Genomic DNA, 16,567 nt, shown 5'->3' on the forward strand with positions numbered 1-16,567 from the left:
TGCTTACATCAAGGTTCAAACACGTATGTCTTGGTAAGATCCTCAGAGTTGGCCGAATATGTGTTAAAAACAGGGCATGAATGGTGGGGATAAAAAAGGCCATACAATTTGTTGTTTTAATTTCGAGAAATAATAGTAAAAAGTAAACCTGAAACTATTATTTCATTATTTCGAAGGGAATAATATTACATTACCATACCAGTATATACATTGTAGTAGGCCTATGTAAATTTAAAATTAAAGCCAAAGGGGAATTTGTTTGTGTCACGCCTATATCATTAGCTTTATTACTGCTGGGTCACCAAACCGTGTTTACATGCATAATTATATATGTATACATCATTATATGAACAAGAAAATAAAGCATTTTGTATTGTATTGTATTTGGTTGTATTGTATTATATTGTATTTGGTTGTACTGTATTTGGTTGTGTTGTATTGTATTGTATTTGGTTGTATTGTATTATATTGTATTTGGTTGTATTGTATTATATTGTATTTGGTTGTATTTGATTGTATTGTAGTGTAGGTCTATTGTATAAACATAATTAGTACATATCGTTATGTACATATCGATGCTTGTGTTTTTTTAAAGTTGCTTAGTGGGGTCCGGAGGTATATTGTAAAATAAAAAGCCACCGGTAGGGGGGGGGGGGGGGTCGACCAACCCCCGACCCCCCCCCCCCCCCCCCATTGGCTACGGGCTTGTTTTAGACAGTAGCTTGCGGCCATTTGGTTGTCGACGATTGCCAAAGCATTACACAATTTCCTCTAGCCTTCCTCTACATATCAATATCAATTAGGGGAGGGCTGGAGGTGACTCGAGGTACGTTTCTACGGGTCTGTATACAGGCATAATTCATTTAGACTTGTTTTCGTGCTTATATCCAATTGAGGTTCAAGCTCGCTTAGTTAGTGTTACTGAGAGAGAAGTCGGTGTAGTACACCTGGTGGGAGCCGGTACCGCGGTGCGAACCCAGTACCTACCAGCATTATGTCCGATGGCTTAACCACTAGACCTACACCACCGAGGTAGGGAAACATTTATATATGTGTTGGGAATGGGGTGAAGGTAGTCCGAAGGGACGTGGAAGGTGTTAAGTATTGACTTAATGTGCGCTCTGCGCTAGGGTGAGGGTAACTCAGTGGTACAGTTATCGAATCAGGTGTGATTAGTCGCAGAATCTTCGTCCTCGGTGGATCGGTGGATCCGTGTGTGTTCCCGTCCCAACCAATGCTCCACGGCTTGTATATCAAAGGCATATAAAAGATTCCTTATATAAATTGTTGCTTCATCAGTAGTAGTAGCCTATGTAGCGGCAGTGGGTTTCCTCTCATTCCCTTTCAACCATGTTTCGAAAGAATCATATATGATAGACACCAAATAGTCGTACTTTGAAACACATTCCTTTTCTTTCCTTTACGTTGTATCGGTTCATTTTGCTGTCGTTGGAAGTATTTAGTGGAGCCAAGGGCAGATTACTCTGATTTGTTGCCAGTCGAAATGTGATCATGCAGATTATTTAACAATAACATATCGCAGGTACAGTATTTATACATCATTTTCATTCTGGTCAAAAGAGTCTTTACACAAATGAAAAGGATCGCAACATGTCGTTTCGTATGGAATTGGTCCACTGACCCCAAAATTCATCGGCATTTTTCCGGCCAACTTTTATGTTAAAAATCTCGTCTCGGAACCCAACCGGGTCGTTTCGTCCCAAAACAAATTCGGCATTTCACCCTTTCTGGCTTGTGTCCACTCCCACCACAAATTATACCACCTATGATAGTAGAAGTATATTATTTCATGGCGACAAGGTTAAGTATTTTAAAGTTCTAATTAAACAAACAATACCAGGCAATGTTCCCTGGTTACTGGTATTAGTATCACGATGATCCGTGACGATGGAGGGAGGGGGTACAGGCTAAAACGGAACCGTGCCAATACGGAACTATTTTTTTTGGCGAAAACGGAACCTATCATGGCTAAAAGGGCACCATATATAAATATATTAGTTCACCAAGATAAACCTCGCGTGCAAGCACAAACAGCGAGGTTTATCTTGTCTAGGCATTCCGCCATTAGCAGCTTCTGAACAACGGTTCCGAGGAATTTTGCTCGGAACGAAATTGCGGTCAAAATAACGATTACCATCACATTTCCACACCCCAATCGTATATTGTGATCTATTTCGAGCTCACTGAGACCAAGAAATATTTACTTTGAAACAATCTTAACTTTGAATTAAAGGAAAAAAGTCCGACTTTACCGAGCGGATTCTAGCAGCCACTTTCTAGCAGACAATTACGCTGGCAGACAATTTCAGCTGACACGCATGGTGACATTCTAAACACCGGACAAAGCAATTTTTTACTAGTCCACCGGACAAATACATCTAGAAATCTACTTGTCCACCAATATTTTCACTTGTCTAAATAAATGGTTTCTTTCATTCAAATTTCAAGCATCAGGATGATGTTTTTGATTATTCAAGATGAAACTGCACAGAATATTTTACTTGTCCACTGGACAACCACCGAGGTACATTTTGCTTGTCTGAATAGATTTGCACTTGTCGGGACAAACGGACAAGTGCTTATTTCGAACACTGATGTGGGCCTCCCCATGGAAGAAACTGGGTTAGATTTATGGTTAGGGTTAAGGAAATCATACGGGACAAACGGACAAGTGCTTATTTCGAACACTGATGTGGACCTCCCCATGGAAGAAACTGGGTTAGATTTATGGTTAGGGTTAAGGAAATCATACGGACAAATGGACAAGTGCTTATTTCGAACACTGATGTGGGCCTCCCCATGGAAGAAACTGGGTTAGATTTATGGTTAGGGTTAAGGAAATCATACAGTAATGGTCGATAAGAGTAATTAAATTTGTCAAAAGGTCAACTTAAATTTTTTTTAATTTGGGTATGGTACCATACCCATTTTACCCTCTGGCAGAAATCCTGGAGAGATTGTAATACAAGCTTAAGTGTGTGTCTTACAGATTTTACGAAATGAGTGAGAGCGAGTTTAATACATAAATCCTGATACACGTTTTGTAAGATAGTACGTCACACACACAAGTGTAATAATGTCTGTATTATCCATATTATTATTTTTATTTTTTTTATGAATAGCATAAAACGTCATTACACATGTTATTACATACATGTGTGTATTAATTTGGTTGTGTTGTTCAAACCATGTGAATATTAAAATGTTTTAAGCTTAGTGATAACCAAAGAGTTATTTTTAAAAAAATGACAGTTGTTTTTTCACCAACAGTGCAAACGGTTTAGCTGTAATGAGGCTTGGTATTCATGCACCAGGTTTTCCTTGTGGTAAAAGTGGGGCACAATCAAGTTTGGAAATATTAGAACAAGCTGATTTTGTGAATTTTTTTATAGCTAAACCTTTATTGAAATGATGATTTTTTAAAAGTTTGATGAGCAAAGTTTGTACAGTATAAATTATAAATACATGTGTGATATCCGCCAATTCCTGCTTGGGTGTAGTTTGTATGGGTGTAAATGATTGCCAAATATGCACCCACAGTCATGCAGTTTGGAAACATTATGATGAAAGTAACGCAAAAATTTAACAAAAAATATTTAAAAGGAGTTCTCTTTATAAATTATAAGATTGTTTTTGTAATTTTCTTGAGACTAAAAATACCACAGGTATCCTTCTTTAATTTTAAACCATAGGTGGGCATTTACAGGTAGGATGCCAGACGCTGGCATGTATAAATCTCAGCTGAACATTGACAAATACCTGTGCTCTTCTACCGTGAATTGTTAGCTTTGTTTAACTAATAAAGATGTCTGCTGAGCACTGCTGATAATAATAACCAGTCATTCGGCAGCTCTGTGTAAAAAGTACTGTGCTCACTCTACGTTCTCTAACCCCAAAAGTAACCTAACATTAAGAAAAAGAAAAGAAGAAAAGAAGTTTTATTTGTTTAACGACACCACTAGATATCTTAAATACATTGATTAAGATTAAGAAATAATTAATCATTGGCTATTGAATATCAGACATTTGGTAATTCTGATATATAGTCATCAGAGGAAACTCACTATATTTTTCCATTAATAGCAAGGGATCATTTATATGCATTTTCTCACAGACAGGAAAGTACATACCACAGCCTTTGACCAGTTGTGGTGCACTGGTTGGAACGAGAAAAACCCTAATCAGGTTGTTTGATCCTGCGATGTAAGCACATCAGGCTGGCACTCAACTGATGGAGCCAAGTCCCATTCCAACTATGACTAAAACTAACCATTTAACTCTACATGTAAATCTAACTGTAACCCAACTAGTGTAACAAAGGCTGTGGTATGTACTATCCTGTCTGTGAGATGGTGCATATAAAAGATCCTTTGCTGCTGATCGAAAAGAGTAGCCCATGAAGTGGTGACAGCAGGTTTCCTCTCTCAATATCTGTGTGGTCCTTAACCATATGTCTGACGCCATATAACCGTAAATAAAATGTGTTGAGTGCGTCGTAAAATAAAACATTTCCTTCCTTCCTTCTAACTGTAACCCTAAATCTGTCCCTGTTTCTACACTCATGTAAGATATTTTCTGTGTTTTCATCACAGGCTGATTATGGGTCGGTACTCGGATAGTGAAGATGATTTGAAGCGTTACAAGAAGAAAAAGAAGAAACAGTCTCGTTCCCGATCCAGGTATGTGGCATGAGAAACAGACCTCAGAAAATTGTGGGAACAATCATTTAGTTTGCGCATTGCTCACAAAAATCTTAAGTTTGAATAACCCATTTTTTGATCGCTTATTACATTTAAGACGTCATTTACATGGTCTCGTTGGGTTACAAAAAAACATGGATTACCTTTAAATATGTAATTTGTTTTGGGGTAATTCATAAATTGTTACACTAATTTAATTTTTAGTTTTTAAAGGCTTGAAAAATACTAGTCTGCTCACCAAATGCGTGTAAAAAATTTCCAAGATAATTAAAAAGTGTAACCACTAGTCCCAACTTGTGACCTGCTTTATGTGAAATGAATAAGTAACTGTCAATATTGTTCACTTTTGTAAAATTTTATATGATTACATTATATGTTGTGTAACTCATAGCTGCATGTACATGTAAGCTGTCTTTAACCTAAAACATATTTAAAGGAGAAATATGTGCTGAAGGAGAAATAAGGAAGTCAATGGATGATCATTTAAACTTAAAGTTACGGCTGTATTGTAACAATATTACAGGGCTTCTAGAATTTGTACAAAATCCACTAGCCATGGGATCAGTGATTTTAAAAATTTACTAACCACAATTAAAAATTCACTAGTCGTACTTTACTTTAAGTTAATACAATTTTACTAAATAATAGTAATAATCAGATATGTCACCAAAAGAGGGAGATAGAGCTTAAAAACACAAACACTGGGGTGTGTGGGTGGGGGCAAGATATTTATAATTACAAAATAGACTTAACTGCTACATTTGACAATTTGTTTTTCACTAGCCGTCCGGCATGACAATAATAGTTATTTACTAGCCCAACATTAAATATCACTAGCAATGGGAGTGGGGCTACCATAATCTAGAAGCCCTGAATATTATATGTCTTGTAGGCTAGTGGATTATATATTTTTATTTCTGCACCCCTGTTTAATTTTATTTTTTGATTTATGGACACACTGATCTGCTTTTTTAAATATAAAAATTACCAATAAAATATATATATTTTTTATTTTTAATTTAGATCTGACAGCAGCAGCAGCAGATATTCATCCAAACACAAAAAATCTAAGAAATCAAAGTCGAAACACCGCAAGCGTTCACACAGCCGATCGCGAGAAAGATTGACCAGGCAATCTAGGTCGACAAGCAGAGTTCAACGGTCAAGAAGTAGAGACAGGAGGTCAAGGAGTCGAGACAGGGGGTCAAGGAGTCGAGACAGGGGGTCAAGGAGTCGAGACAGGGGGTCAAGGACTCGAGACAGGGGGTCAAGAAGTCGAGATAGAATATCCAGCAGAGATAGATATCGAAGGTCACAGTCACGTAGCAGGGACAAGTATAGCCACAGCCGAAAAAGGTCACGGTCAGATTCTCGAAGTCGTTCGTACAGGTCGAGAACAAGATCGAGAGAAAGAAGCAGAAGGTCAAGGAGTTATGATAGAAGGTCAAGGTATGACTTTTTCTTCCACAGTATTTGAGGGTTGAAAATTAGCAGTCGCCCATGGCAACCTTCATTGGCTAAGGACGACTAAGAATTTTACAAAGATACTCTTTTGGGTGACCATCGATTTAGGAGAAAAAAGTTCAGTGTAAATAAAAAAAAATATTCTTTACTAATTACTATCAAACTACTATTAAATTGTCTTTTCCGATACAGGTTTTAAGACAATTGATGGAACAACCAAGATAATCTGAATGAAAAAAACGTAATATATGACGAGGGCCATATGTCTGTACAATGCAGATTTGATTGGGCATTAGGCACAATATTTCAACTTATTTTCGTGCTTATATCCAATTAAGGTTCAAGCACGCTGTTCTGAGCACACACCTCAGCAATTTTGGCTGTCTGTCCAGGACAGTCGGTTAGTTGTTAGTTGGTTAGTGGTTAGTGAGAGAGAAGAGGGTGTAGTGGCCCTCCCTTAAGAATTCGCTCTGGGTTGGAGCCAGTACCGGGCTGTGAACCCTATACCTACCAGCCTGTAGTCTGATGGCTTAACCACTGTGCCACCGAGGCCGGTTTGTGACAATAGTGGATGATTCCATTGATCTCTATCTAGTGCCTCATCTGTAGGAGGACAGCCATTAGTGAGGAAATCCTTTACTGGAAATTCCATCCCTCTTGCATCGCCACAGTTTATTTCATTCCATTTGCATTGCCACAGAGAGGACTGCCACTCCCAGACTAGTTTATTAAAGCATGTGCAGTTCTATCTTTAGTTTCTTTGTACTGCATTATCTTTTACTTCAGAGACAATGCAAGTCAAGCTGCATACCTTGGTTGTTATAGCATTTAGTCTACACCTCTGTATTAAAAATGAGATTTAATCTGTGTAATTTAATGGTAGTTTGTAAAGGAACATTTGTATTTATAGTGGATTTCTTTTTCAAAAAGTGTTATTTAAGTTGGTATGGGTTTAAAACTTAATAACATGAATTAAACTTTATTTATTATGAAGTTATATGCCAATTCATTTGATTCCTTTGACGCACACAGACTATATTTGGTGAACGCATGGTTATTATTCAACAAACAACATTCTGTAGTCTGTCCCATCCTCCTACAAAAATGTTTGTAAATAATTTCAGTTTGGTTTGATGTAAGAAGAAAAGTAAAAGTGTTTTGGAAATAACAAAATATATTATTTTTGTGTGCAATTTAGAAAAAATCACCTCAGAAATAAATAACTGGCAGCAGTAAATTTCATAGAATGAAAAAAGCATTCCTTGTGAAAAGGATTATAGTTTTGATTTTGGCTGTGCAGTTAAATTTCAAAATGATAATTGGAGGGCTAGTTGAATTTGAAAAGGGCCAGTAAGATGTTTCGTCAACTAGCCCTTTTGCCGACCATGGTTTTCATGTTAATTTTCAGTCCTGGTATTTATGGGTTTTGAAGTCTCAGTTCTTATGTAGGCTTGTCAGTGGAAGATATCTCCATTTGTAAATAGCTGGATCTCAAGCAATCGATCTGTTTGTCTGCTGATAATAATACCAGATGACAAATTTAAATTTAGAAGAGCAATTTAATCCAAATTTTATTGAGTCAACCAACAGTAAATGACGGCATCGGGTCTTTTTTCTTTCGGACAAGTTAAGCACATCTTGGAGAGCAAACAGTTTGTTTTGTTTAAAAACACCACTAAGCATGTTGATTTATTTATCATCAGCTATTCATTAAACATTTGATAATTTTGACAGTTAGTCTTAGAGAGGAAATTTGCAACATTTTTTCCATTAGTAGCAAGAGATCTTTTATATGCACCACCCCACAGATAGGATAGCACATACCACAGCCTTTAATATACTAGTCGTGGTGCAATGGGTCCGCTGACAGAGATTACCACTGTCCTACATCTCGCCCCATCTTGGAGAACAAATGCATGTAGCTGATATTAAACAAATGTAACTTTGCTTTTCTATTTTTTTATTATTTTTTTTACTGTTTTTACATATTGCAGTTGGCAAGAGGCCAGGTTAAGTATTTATGAAGAGATAATTTTTTTCAATTTGTGTTTTCTTTCTTTTTAACAGAACTCCTGTTCATAAGCGGAGATACAATCAGTCGCCAGCCAGTCCTGCTGTGAAAACTGAGAAGAAGTAAGTTGTTATCTAGACTGAGTCAGGGGGCCGGATTTAGCGCAGTCGGTTGAGGTGCTTGCATCGCAGGATCAAATCACCTCAGTGGATCCATTCAGCTGATTGTTTTTTTTCTCGTTCCAACCAGTGCACCACAACTGAACAAAGGCCGTGGTATGTGCTTTCCTGTTTGTGGGAAAGTGCATATAAAAGATCCCTTGCTATTAATGGAATAAATGTTGTGGGTTTCCTCTCTAAGACTGTCGAAATTACCAAATGTTTGACATTCAATAGCCAATGATTAATAAATCATTGTGCTCTAGTGGTGTCGTTAAACAAAACAAAACTGAGTCAGCCGGGACATGTTTTTATTTCAGTCGGTTCAGTTTTTTTGGGGAAAATATTTAAAATCATTTGATCTGAGTGATGTTTTATTACAGCTGATGCCATATAATCGATTACCACAGTTTGACACCCAATAGCCGATGTGTTTCATGCTGGGGTGTCGTTAAACATTCATTCATTCCATATTATCGTAAATAAAATGTGTTGAGTGCATTGTTAAATAAAACATTGTTCCTTCCTTTCTTTCATTACAGTTATGTGCTCTTTGGCATTTTAATCTGTCCACTTTTTGTTGCAGTCCCCGCTTTATGGCAATAAATGGAAAAATATATCTGCAGCATAACGTTTAACATTTCCGTTTATTTTCAGCCCAGACAGTCTTAGCAGTTTGATTCCAGGTTTTGATGATATGGTGAGTTTTTTAATATACTTGAATTCATGTTTTGATAATTCACACAACTCAATTTACACATTGTGTGATTAAAAAAGACCCCACTTTGTTTATACATTGAAAAATAAAATGAAGAAGCCTATCCTCTTCTAAGGATGAAATACTACAGTTGTTTGTGTGCAGGCCCATAGCATGGTGGACATTATTGGGGTTGGGGGCCCAATTGAATGAGTGCCGAAGCCATGGGGTATTTTGGGGGTCCGGGGGCATGATTCAAAGGTTATTTGCCCGTTACTGTAACTCTCGCCGTTAATGTCAATTCGTTTGTCTCGCTACAACTTTTACATTCAGTCGAGATGTAAAGGTTATTAAAAAAACCCACCCCAAAATTATCTTATGCAATTTTTTTGTTTACAACTGGACCATGTCCATGTATTTTTTTACCTACATTAACTTGGAGAACGTTTAACTTATGGAGATATCTGACAGAAAACATTCCTAGTAGGGCCTCCATGAGTCCAACATTTTGGACTCGAGTAACTAACTCGACCAGGACACGAGTACCCGACATAGATGATAGCGAGAATAAGGAATACACTAACTCGACCAGGACACGAGTACCCGACATAGATGATAGCGAGAATAAGGAATAAACTAACTCGACCAGGACACGAGTACCCGACATAGATGATAGCGAGAATAAGGAATAAAAACTAACTCGACCAGGACACGAGTACCCGACATAGATGATAGCGAGAATAAGGAATAAACTAACTCGACCAGGACACGAGTACCCGACATAGATGATAGCGAGAATAAGGAATAAACTAACTCGACCAGGACACGAGTACCCGACATAGATGATAGCGAGAATAAGGAATAAACTAACTCGACCAGGACACGAGTACCCGACATAGATGATAATGAGACTAAGGAATAAAGTAAAATAGCATTATGCATCTTAATTCCAGCACTGAACATGGATGCTAAATATTGCATTCCACATATTCGACTTTTGTTGTCCCTCTATGTCTCATAGCCCTATAATGTAACTGGCATCAAGCATATGACAAAATTATGTATAAAATATAATTAAATGAGAGTGATCTTTCTTGCATGGGTACTGGAGCCCTGTGAGTGGACTCGAGTCTTTCTAGACTCGGCCAGTGTTCTAGTACTTGTGGATACACTAATTCTTAGTCACTTGAAGTCTTAACATCCACATGTTTTAGGACTGTCATAAATTATGATAAATAATCTGCAAGACTGTGATAAGAATTGTAAATGACATTTTTAAGACTTTTTTTTTTTAACGATGATGAGAACGTTTCTCTTTCAGACTCCATCAGAACAAGCCACAGCCAGGATGAGGCTTGCTCTAAAAGCTGCAGGTAAAATTATAGCTAAAGAACGTTTGTTTTGTTTAACAACATCATTAGACATTCATGGTATTATCTTAAATGACTCCCTATAATTTAACATAGGCAAGTAATTAATCATACCCTCTTGGGGTTTTTTACATGGCAAGATCTGTTGTCACCTTTTTGTACCATAAAAATAACGGTACATTAATTAATGCCAACTTTTAATACTGTTGATCACATTTCCGTGCCTAGTTCTTATCAGTAATACTGAACATTGCTTATATATAAACAAAATATGATAACGTTTAAAAAATAAGTTTTGTTACAAGGTACATACAGTATGTTAAATGTATTCATTTCATAAGGGACATAATTCATGTTGACAATAATATTCAACATTGCATCATATAACTTTTAGCAAAAATTAGTCTTGTTAAATATATATTTGTTTAAACCTGCCTGTTTCTTATAGACTGTAAATATATCTACATTAGCTTTAACATGGTCTTCAGTCATAATGTTTACTTTAATTTTTTTTCTTTTTTTTCTGTGACCTGTAGCTGCTGCCGATGAAAAAATCCTGGGTCACTCCCAGAATTCCAAACCATCCGGTTACTCAACCCTCCAAGACATGACCAAGTTCAGTGAGGCTGTGGAAGATATAGAGTCTGCATCATTTCAACCCAAGACCTTCAAGTCTGGTCGATCGGACAAAACAAAGGTAGATGGTATCAGGGCTTGAGTTTAGCAATTGCCGTCTTTGAGATATAAAGCTTCTCAACAATGGCAAAATATATACACCTGTGTACATTATCTGCCAATATTTAACATTTGTACATTTGAAATATGTCTACATACATCACTATAAACTTTTAGTCATGTTTATTTGCTGCAAATGTCACTTTAAAAAAAAAGAAATTGCCATAGGCAGGCTCAATATTGCCATCAGTGGGCTGTTTTCACCCATGGAATTGTTTTAATAATTGCCATCGGTGGGCTGTTTTCACCCATGGAATTGTTTTAATAGTTGCTGTGGGAGACAAATTCTTAAAAGGACAGACTCTAGTTTTTAAACACTAAGGCATATTTTTCACTATTATAGCCGTTATGATCACTGAAATCAAACAGTACTTATATTTCATTGTTTAGATTATCTATTTCCGTGGAACAGAAGTGGTTCTGGTCATCTTGTTGTTTCTAACATCATAGTTTTAAAAACGCATGTGCATCTGAAAAGTAGCAGTTTATTGATTCAAATTCTAGCAGTACTCTCAGAATGCTTGTTTTAGAGGGGTGAAGAATTAGAAGTATTTGTATTTGAACTACATAGGTGTATTTCTCGTTTCAGGCTGACGACGACTTCACAACACATGAAATGGCTATATTCGGGGCAGGGAAATTTGAGATACGGACCGATCCCGCAGACAAGAAGAATTTCTTTGTGGAACCTGATAGTTATGCCCATCCGAATGTAAGATTTTATTTTATTTTAATAAACTAGCAATGCCAAACTATAAAACACTAATATGAGAGATATTTAGAGTAAGAATGATGTCTGGAATGGGGAGGGTACAATCTGTAGTGAGATGGGGTGGGGAGGGGGGGGGGGTGCGGAATTTTATTCTCTCGCGTTTACAAAGTAAAAATCAAGATATGGCCATTAGGTATTACTTTTCTGACGACGGTGGCAAAGACGTGATCATTTGTGGCGAAGACGTGATCATTTGAAATAGAGTTTTGCATTTAGATTAGCTTGGGGTAGGACGTAGACCAGTGGTAAAGTGCTCACTTGATGCTCAGTCTGTTTGTGATTGATCCCCGTTGGTGAGCCCATTGGGCTATTTCTTGTTCCAGCCAGTGCACCACAACTGGTATTATATCAAAGACCGTGGTATGTGCTATCCTGCCTGTGGGATGGTGCATATAAAAAAATCCCTTGCTACTAATGGAAAAATGTAGCAAATTTTCTCTCCAGGACTATTTGTCAAAATTACCAAATGTTTGATATCAAATAGCCAATGATAAATAAATCAGTGTGCTCTAGTGATGTTGTTAAACAAAACAAACTATCTGTTTCTCCATTTGGGTTTTTTGTTCTGTCTCTCCCTCCCTCCATCTCTCTCTGTCTCTCCCTCCACTCTCACACTCACTCTCTCTCGTTCTCTCTCTCTCTCTCTCTCTCTCTCTCTCTCTCTCTCTCTCTCTCCCCCCCCCCCCCCCCCCCCTAAGTGCAATGTTGTCATTTTTTGCATCTCAATAAGTGTCCCATAACATCTCATCCTGTGAACATTTGACAGTCTCTGCAGACCTCGAGGTCAAATTTCTTTTTGATGGGAGTGATTAATTGCTCCCCTAACTTAGATTATTGGGAGCCATTTAAGATATCACCATACTGATACATTACAAATTTGCATGCTAAGGGGAGCTAAATATTAACTGTCCTTGAACCAGCCTTGGGAGAGTGATGAGGAGCGAGAATGATGGCTCCCCTTAAACGAATGAATGGATGTTTAACGACATCCCAGCACAAAAATAGAGGTTGGCTATTGGGTGTCAGAAATAGATAAGTATATCAGAATAATTATTTCCATTAAAAATAAAAATGGTATAATTATGCTCCCCCCTGAAATGAATGTTTTATTTAATGACACCACTAGAGCACATTGATTTATTAATCATTGGCTATCAAACATTTGGTAATTTTGACATAGTCTTAGAAAGGAAACCTGCCACATTTTCCCATTAGTATGCATCATCCCATAGACAGGATAGCACATACCACAGCCTTTGATGTACCAGTCGTGGGATCGATCCCAGACCGACCATATATCAAGCGAGCGCTTTACCACTGGGCTACGTCCTGCCCTGCACCCCACCCACCCCGAAACAGTGAGGTCTGTCACTGTACGTTTCTTTGTAATTGCAGCTCTACGTTGATCCAGAAGAGAAGATGAACAGATGGGTTCAGAAGCTGTCCGCCATGAGGAGGCGCAAGATTGAAGGAGAAGCATATTGAAGTGTTGTGAAGTGGTATCGGGGACAAAACAAGAAACACTTGATGGTTAAATGTTGAAATTCAATGATGGAATGGAACCATTTCATTGCTAAATGTTGACATCAAGTGACATGATAGCTAAATGTTGACATCTAGTAACATGAAACACTTGATAGCTAAATGTCGACATCCAGTGACATGAAACAGTTGATAACTAAATGTTAACATCTAGTGACATGAAGCACTCGATGGCTAAATGTTGACATCCAGTGACATGAAACACTCGATGGCTAAATGTTGACATCCAGTGACATGAAACACTCGATGGCTAAATGTTGACATCCAGTGACATGAAACACTCGATGGCTAAATGTTGACATCCAGTGACATGAAACACTCGATAGCTAAATGTTGACATCCAGTGACATGAAACAGTTCATAGCTAAATGTTGACATCCAGTGACATGAAACACTTAATGGCTAAATGTTGACATCCAGTGACATGATAGCTAAATGTTGACATCCAGTGACATGAAACACTTGATAGCTAAATGTTGACATTCAGTGACATGAAACAGTTGATAGCTAAATGTTGACATCCAGTGACATGAAACACTTGATAGCTAAATGTTGACATCCAGTCATATGAAACACTTGATGGCTAAATGTTGACATCCAGTGACATGAAACACTTGATAGCTAAATGTTGACATCCAGTGACATGAAACACTTGATGGCTAAATGTTGACATCCAGTGACATGAAACACTTGATAGCTAAATGTTGACATCCAGTGACATGAAACACTTGATGGCTAAATGTTGACATCCAGTGACATGAAACACTTGATAGCTAAATGTTGACATCCAGTGGCATGATAGCTAAATGTTGACATCCAGTGACATGACAGCTAAATGTTGACATCCAGTAACATGAAACACTCTATGGCTAAATGTCGACATCCAGTGACATGAAACACTTGATAGCTAAATGTTGACATCCAGTGGCATGATAGCTAAATGTTGACATCCAGTGACATGATAGCTAAATGTTGACATCTAGTAACATGAAACACTCGATGGCTAAATGTCGACATCCAGTGACATGAAACACTTGATAGCTAAATGTCGACATCCAGTGACATGAAACACTTGATAGCTAAATGTTGACATCCAGTGAAATGAAACACTTGATAGCTAAATGTTGACATTCAGTGACATGAAACATTTAATGGCTAAATGTTGATTTTAAGTGATGGAATCCGACTAATGTGATTGATGGAATCCGACTAATGTGATGACTAAATGTTGTCATTAGTGGACATGGAACACTAAATGTTAAAATCAAGTGAAATGAAACAGTTGATGGCTAAATGTTGACATTATTTAGTTCATGAAACCCATAAGTGAGTGGGTTGTGCATGTTGGAACTAAACTGAAGAAAACGATGTGAACAGTGGGTAAATGTTGACTCTTTAGTGATGGAAAGTATGACGGAATATTTAGTAAGTAAATGTTGACACTAAAGTAATAAAGTTTGTTAATTAAATTTTCTGTCTCTACTCTTTGAGAGGGTGGAGGGACATAGCCTAGTGGGAAAACACTAGCTTGATGGTCGGTCTAGGATCGATTGGATCCCCGCCGGTGGGCCAGTTGGACTATTTCTTGCTGTAGCCAGTGCACCACGACTAGTATATCAAAGGTCGTGGTATGTGCTATCCTGTCTGTGGGATGGTGCATATAAAAGATCTCTTGCTACTAATGGAAAAAATGTAGAGGGTTTCATCTCTACGACTGTCAAAGTGACCATATGTTTGACATCCCATAGCCGATGATTAATAAATCAATGTACTCTACGACTGTCAAAGTGACCATATGTTTGACATCCCATAGCCGATGATTAATAAATCAATGTGCTCTAAGACTGTCAAAGTGACCATATGTTTGACATCCCATAGCCGATGATTAATAAATCAATGACTGTCAAAGTGACCATATGTTTGACATCCCATAGCCGATGATTAATAAATCAATGTGCTCTACGACTGTCAAAGTGACCATATGTTTGACATCCCATAGCCGATGATTAATAAATCAATGACTGTCAAAGTGACCATATGTTTGACATCCCATAGCCGATGATTAATAAATCAATGTACTCTACGACTGTCAAAGACCATATGTTTGACATCCCATATGATTAATTCAATGACATCAAAGTGACCATATGTTTGCCATAGCCGATGATTAATAAATCAATGACTGTCAAAGTGACCATATGTTTGACATCCCATAGCCGATGATTAATAAATCAATGTGCTCTACGACTGTCAAAGTGACCATATGTTTGACATCCCATAGCTGATGATTAATAAATCAATGACTGTCAAAGTGACCATATGTTTGACATCCTATAGCTGATGATTAATAAATCAATGACTGTCAAAGTGACCATATGTTTGACATCCCATAGCCGATGATTAATAAATCAATGACTGTCAAAGTGACCATATGTTTGACATCCCATAGCCGATGATTAATAAATCAATGACTCAAAGTGACCATATGTTTGACATGCCATAGCCGATGATTAATAAATCAATGTCCTCTATGACTGTCAAAGTGACCATATGTTTGACATGCCATAGCCGATGATTAATAAATCAATGTCCTCTATGACTGTCAAAGTGACCATATGTTTGACATGCCATAGCCGATGATTAATAAAGCAATGACTGTCAAAGTGACCATATGTTTGACATCCCATAGCCGATGATTAATAAATCAATGTCCTCTATGACTGTCAAAGTGACCATATGTTTGACATGCCATAGCCGATGATTAATAAATCAACAGTGACCATATGTTTGACATCCCATAGCCGATGATTAATAAATCAATGTGCTCTACGACTGTCAAAGTGACCATATGTTTGACATCCCATAGCCGATGATTAATAAATCAATGACTGTCAAAGTGACCATATGTTTGACATCCCACAGCCGATGATTAATAAATCAGTGTGCTCTACGACTGTCAAAGTGACCATATGTTTGACATCCCATAGCCGATGATTAATAAATCAATGTGCTCTATGACTGTCAAAGTGACCATATGTTTGACATGCCATAGCCGATGATTAATAAATCAATGTCCTCTATGACTGTCAAAGTGACC

General features: G+C 37.5%; 1 protein-coding gene across 1 annotated transcript; it reads left to right on the forward strand.

Annotated features, from left to right (window-relative positions):
* The first annotated feature begins 1,468 nt into the window (after positions 1 to 1,468).
* LOC121386711 (serine/Arginine-related protein 53-like) lies at positions 1,469 to 14,939 on the forward strand. Its single transcript, XM_041517742.1, has 9 exons — positions 1,469 to 1,543; positions 4,614 to 4,700; positions 5,745 to 6,170; positions 8,253 to 8,318; positions 9,012 to 9,054; positions 10,373 to 10,424; positions 10,958 to 11,118; positions 11,746 to 11,868; positions 13,324 to 14,939. Exons 2-9 carry the CDS (start codon positions 4,621 to 4,623, stop codon positions 13,411 to 13,413), a joined length of 1,041 nt encoding a protein of 346 aa, XP_041373676.1. The 5' UTR covers positions 1,469 to 1,543; positions 4,614 to 4,620; the 3' UTR covers positions 13,414 to 14,939.
* Positions 14,940 to 16,567: the final 1,628 nt, after the last annotated feature.

The sequence above is a fragment of the Gigantopelta aegis genome, chromosome 1 (genome assembly GCF_016097555.1).
Source record: "Gigantopelta aegis isolate Gae_Host chromosome 1, Gae_host_genome, whole genome shotgun sequence".
NCBI classification, from domain to species: Eukaryota; Metazoa; Mollusca; class Gastropoda; order Neomphalida; family Peltospiridae; genus Gigantopelta; species Gigantopelta aegis.

Bases quoted from the DNA above. Each gene is read 5' to 3' on its own strand.
- LOC121386711 (XM_041517742.1), top strand. From the start codon at position 4,621: ATGGGTCGGTACTCGGATAGTGAAGATGATTTGAAGCGTTACAAGAAG. The intron at 10,425-10,957 runs GTAAAATTATAG...TGTGACCTGTAG, and splicing joins GCTTGCTCTAAAAGCTGCAG to CTGCTGCCGATGAAAAAATC. The intron at 11,119-11,745 runs GTAGATGGTATC...TTCTCGTTTCAG, and splicing joins GTCGATCGGACAAAACAAAG to GCTGACGACGACTTCACAAC.